Below are 4,869 nucleotides of genomic sequence, written 5' to 3'. Positions count from 1 at the left end.
TTCTTCTTCTTCTTCTTTCGTTCTTTCTGCATCTTTCTCTGGTCTCTTTCTTTCTTTCTTTCACTTTGTCTCGAAGGCTTTTCGATGTGAATATAAAGGAAAGGAGAGAGAGAAGAGGAGAAGAAAGGGAGAAGAAGAATCTATTTGTCATATGGAACAGCTAGCTATAACTCCACTTCGATTCATGCCATGGCCAGAATCAATTCTCGGAGACGACGAAGAAAGATGCCGTCATCTTCCTTATCTTCCTTCTCTTTCTTCTTCTTCTTTCTTTTCTTCTTCTTCTTCTTCAGAGACCCAGCCTTTTCATCCTTCTCCGAGATCTTCTTCACGGGTCTTCTCTCCTGGTGTAGCTGAAGCTGTCTTCTCTCTTTCCCCGGGCTCGTCTTCGTCTTCTTCTTCGTCGTTTCTCCCGAAGAAGAAAGTAGAAGAAGAAGAAGAAAGAGATGGAGATCCATCCTCCGCGAAGAGAAGCTCGTCTTCTCATCTACCTCAAGGGTGTGTTTCATGATAAGAAAGATGGGCCGATGCGGTAGTGGCGGTCTATCTTTCTTCTTCCTCGTCTTCTTTTCATTCATTAGTACCTCACTCTCTTTCTTTGTGCTGTTTTCCTTGACTATCGCTTTCTCTCTTTCTTCTTCTGATTCAAATGGGTCGATTGTGTTGTATCGACACAGATGTAGCCGCTTCCCTCCTTCTTCCTCGTTCTTTGCATGATGATAGGGATGAAGAAATCTTTTCTTCGATCTGTCTCTTTCATTTTACTTTCTTTCTCTTCCTGATCTCTTTTCGCTCTCCTTCTCTCACTCTGTCTCTGTTCTCTCCTTCTCTTTCGTCTTGCGACTGCAGAGTCGAGATGTCTCTCCTTTCTCTTCTTCTTTTCATTTTTCTCTGTGGACAACCTCTTTCTTCTTTGCTTTTCGTCTACTGGCCTATCCATCCTTTATCTATCTATTTGTCCGCTGATAAGCAGGAAGAGAGTTCATGTCTATCTATTGTCGTTGTTCCGGTGTATATACACCTCCTCGCTATCTCATCTGTACGTAAGACACATTCGGACTTGTACCTATCCTTCCTAACTAAGCCAGACGTATGTATCACTTCATATCATGCTATAGAATCCTATCTCTACAAGTGTATATACGGCCGAGAATTCGAGTCTCTATCTTTGTTTCTCTCAGCTCTTTTTTCTTCTTCCTACTTTTCTATCCTTTTCGTTGCCATCTTTTCATGGAACAAAGTCTTTTAGATCTCTTACGTGCATGCAAATCGATTCTCTCAATGCGCCAATGTCTCTATCGCTTTCTCCCTTTTACTTCTGCGGCTTGTTTCTTCTCTCTGTCTGCTGTGATGTCTCCACTGTAAATCGACAGTCTGAGAATCGACGTGGTGGGCAATCGATTTCTCTACAAGATGATAAGAAAAATGGTCGGAGGTCTCGTACAGGTGAGAGGTGTGAAAGAGAGAAGACAAAGAAAAAGAAGAGGAGAGATTCTCCTTTTCACATGGTCTCTCTCTCTCTCTATTTATATCTTCGGTTGCTATCTCTCCTTATCGATCCAATTGCATGCATTCTAACCAATCGAATGATACCTCTTTCCTCTCTTTCAGTCATAAGAAAAGGCAGAGGTAGAGGAGATGCATCTTCACAGGTCTCTCTCTCATTTCTCTCCACCTACACCTCTCTATCTCTCTATCTATTATCTATCTATCCACCTGGCTATGCATACATATGCACATCTTTCTCTCTCTCTACCTCTCTCTCTCCCCCTATACATCTGTGGATGTCTCTTTATCTGTATTTACATATGGCTGTGCATGTAGATGCTTGCCTTGAACAGATGGGGTGAGAGAGAGAGACACACCCACACATTTCGAGTACCTTGCGGGAGGCCACTTTTCAGTCTGCTAATTCTTTTCATAGACTTTTTCTTACCTGAGTTATGCAGCGTGTCATGAAAGAGAGAGAGAGAGAGAAATAGGTGAATTCTGAGTATTCTTGAAAAGAAGTTAGGACATTTCTCCTCCTCCTTTTCTCCTTCTTGATCTTCTTCTTCTTTTCTATGACCTGCTACTCTCACAGCAACGGACATCGCCATATCATGCATGCGCTCGTAATGGTATGAAAGCATATCGCTTTCTCTCTTTCTTTCTTTCTTTCTCACTCTTTCTTTCTTTCTTTCTTTCTTTCTTTTTTCTTCTTTTTGTTTCCTTGACGTTCTTTCTTCTTTCATGGTGTCTGTACACCTGAAGAAGATGTGTATGTGTCTCTGTGTTTGCTTCTTTCCTTCTCTTTTCTTCTTTTTTCTCAGGTTGGATTAGGTCGATTGTCTCTTGAAGATATCCGGCATGCTTTGATCCATGGAAAGCTCCCTCCTGTTCCTCCTTCTTCTTGTGTAAAAGAGAAAGATGACAAAGAAGAAGAAACAGAGGCTCGAGTTCGAAGCAGAAGAAGGAGAGACGAGGGAATCCTTTGTGCGCCTGCAAGAGGTCTCGTTCTACAGAGAGTCTTTCTCCCCTCATTTCTTGAGAGACTTTTCTATCAATAGAACTCACGACCGAGACACTTGATCTTCTTTATCTTCTTCTCGATCCTTCTCTTCTTTCTCTCTTTCGTCAGCCATTCTTTCCTTTTGTCTCTCCTTTTTCTCTTCTCTCACTTTCTTCTTACCTTTGCCGAGGTGTGGTCTTTTTCCTTTCCTTTCCTTGTTTGAAACAGATTTCTTCTTCTCTTCCTCCTCTCTTCTTTCTCTTTGCAGTCGCGCTAATGGAGAAACGATGTGAGAGAGAGAAGAAAGAAGAAGGAAGAAGGGAGAAGATAACTTGTGAAGGAGTTAGGACTCGACCGCGCCTTATTCACATGCCATAGAAAGATAATCTCTTCTATCTATCTATCTATCTTTAATCTATCTATCTTTAATCTCTTCTATCTATCTATCTTAACTCTTAGCAGGAACACCAGTCACTCATGACTCCTTCTTCTTCTTTGCTTCCTTGTCACATAGGAATTAAGAGATAGACTAAACATAGATAGATAGATGGATAGATAGATAGATAGATGTAGCTATCATGTCCTGTCTCTTGTCTTTCACTTGGCTTACAGGAACTACTGCATAACTTTCCATACATATCTAAGGTTTTGTGTAAGTACATATATGTGTATACATAGTGTATAGATACATATGAAGGTATGTAGGTGTATATCTATAAAGGTATGTATGTATAAGAGAAAGAGGTAAGAGGAAGATTCCATTGTACTACTGCCAGGGGTCGTAGGCGAATCATGACAACGAGGCCATTACGTGTTTCTTCCTCTTCTCTCCTTTACACTCCAAACGGCATTTGTGGTGTATGTACAGCATCCCATCTTTCGATCGCTAATGATCCCCCTCGTTCTAGAGAAGATCTATCCTACCCCTTCTCTTTCTCTCTTTCTTTCGATTTGTCTTGCCTAACAAGGCCATTCCTTTATCTCTTCTCAGTGGTCCTTTCATCTTCTTGTTCAGGAGAGTGTAGCGAATAAGTCGAAAAGAATGAAGACAGACAACCCAAGAGAGCTACCTATTCATCTCTCCCTATCATCATACACACTGAGACAATACGAAAGAGAGATAGATCTCTTCCCTATGGCAAGATCTGGAAGAGAAGATAAAAGAAGAAGGTATCTAGCTGGGGAGGGTTGTCTTCACTACGTTGTCATGATCGCAGTAAGACTCTAGAGATGTCCTTGTTTGTGAACAAGTAAAGGAATGGATGAATGATATCTTTATCTCTCAGTGAATGGAACAGAAGGTTCATCTGTTTTGTATAAGACTCATTGTCCCCCCTCTGTATAGTAGAGTTTCGCAACCCTTGGCCCTCTTCTCTCACTAGACAGAGAAGATGATAGAGAGATGTACATAATGTAGATCTAGATGGATCGATCTATGTAGATTTCTTTGGAGAAGAGACTGAGAAATGGATAAGAGAAGTTCACTTCAAAGCAGCAGTATCTTGGTGACAGAAGGTGAGAATGAAAGAAAGAAAGAGTGAGAAAGAAAGGAAGGATGTTCATTTTCTACAACCTCGTTTCTTGAGAAAGATAAGGCTACAGGGAAACAAGATGAAAGAATTTTCTCCCTTGTCCACACGAAAGAAAGAAAGAAAGGCTTCTTATTCTGATGCTAGATACCATCCATCCAATCACCTTAGTCTAATTATGATCGTCGTGAAGGTAACGAGATTCTGAAGCAGAGATGTGTCTGCCTATACAAAGAAAAATACATGCATGCAAAATCTAAGGACTTAAAGAGCTCAGCCGGTCGTTCTCCGTTCTTCGTATGATCATCGGCTTGTGTCTCCGAAGAGACAGAGGATCCTCACACATGCATAACTCCAGGGAAAGATAGTTAATGATCTATGAGAACGTAAGGCCACCTCAAGTCTCTCTACAAAATATATCAGGGTGTATGTACACCTCGTCAACTCATCAGAAAGGAGCCTCGTAGGTGAACTTGAGATAGAAACGTTCTCTTTCGTCTAAGACTAGATTGCTTCCGAAAAGGAGTTCCTATCTGAGGATCGATCCTTTCTCTTGACAGAAGAAATATCTCTCACAGTTTCTGGAAAGACAAGGAGGAAAAAGGCATTATGGATCATGACACCGCATGGGCGCTTTGTGAAACCGTATCTATCTCTACAGAGCGGCCTTGGTGTGTGTAAGAAGAAAAGATGGAGGAGACCTTACCCGACCGGGACCCCCATTTTTGTTCTGAGAGTTCTTCCTCGTGAAAGGATGTTCATCGCGCGAATCACCACGACTTCGCATTGCCGACAACTACACAATAACCCTACACTATGCGGCGTCCATACACCCGAATGTGGTGTACA

General features: G+C 41.7%; 2 protein-coding genes across 2 annotated transcripts in view; both read left to right on the top strand.

Moving 5' to 3' along the window:
• Positions 1-3,968, top strand: part of CSUI_006755 (trna pseudouridine synthase) — a 9,830-nt gene extending 5,862 nt beyond the window's left edge. The window contains exons 3-5 of the mRNA XM_068066908.1: positions 77-503; positions 1,374-1,446; positions 2,313-3,968. Of these exons, the coding sequence (XP_067921120.1) occupies positions 77-503; positions 1,374-1,378 (432 nt within the window). The 3' untranslated portion in view covers positions 1,379-1,446; positions 2,313-3,968. The remainder of the gene's footprint in view (positions 1-76; positions 504-1,373; positions 1,447-2,312) is intronic.
• A 310-nt stretch (positions 3,969-4,278) lies between these two features.
• CSUI_006754 (uncharacterized protein) lies at positions 4,279-4,848 on the top strand (the record flags this gene model as incomplete). Its single annotated transcript, XM_068066907.1, has 1 exon — positions 4,279-4,848. A coding segment is annotated over exon 1 (210 nt), but the record flags the coding sequence as incomplete, so codon positions are not given.
• Between the last annotated feature and the right edge of the window lie 21 nt (positions 4,849-4,869).

This window comes from Cystoisospora suis, assembly GCF_002600585.1.
Source record: "Cystoisospora suis strain Wien I chromosome Unknown contig_3450, whole genome shotgun sequence".
NCBI lineage: Eukaryota > Apicomplexa > Conoidasida > Eucoccidiorida > Sarcocystidae > Cystoisospora > Cystoisospora suis.
Note: the sequence above shows the minus strand (reverse complement) of the source record. Positions and strands in the feature narration are given on the sequence as shown.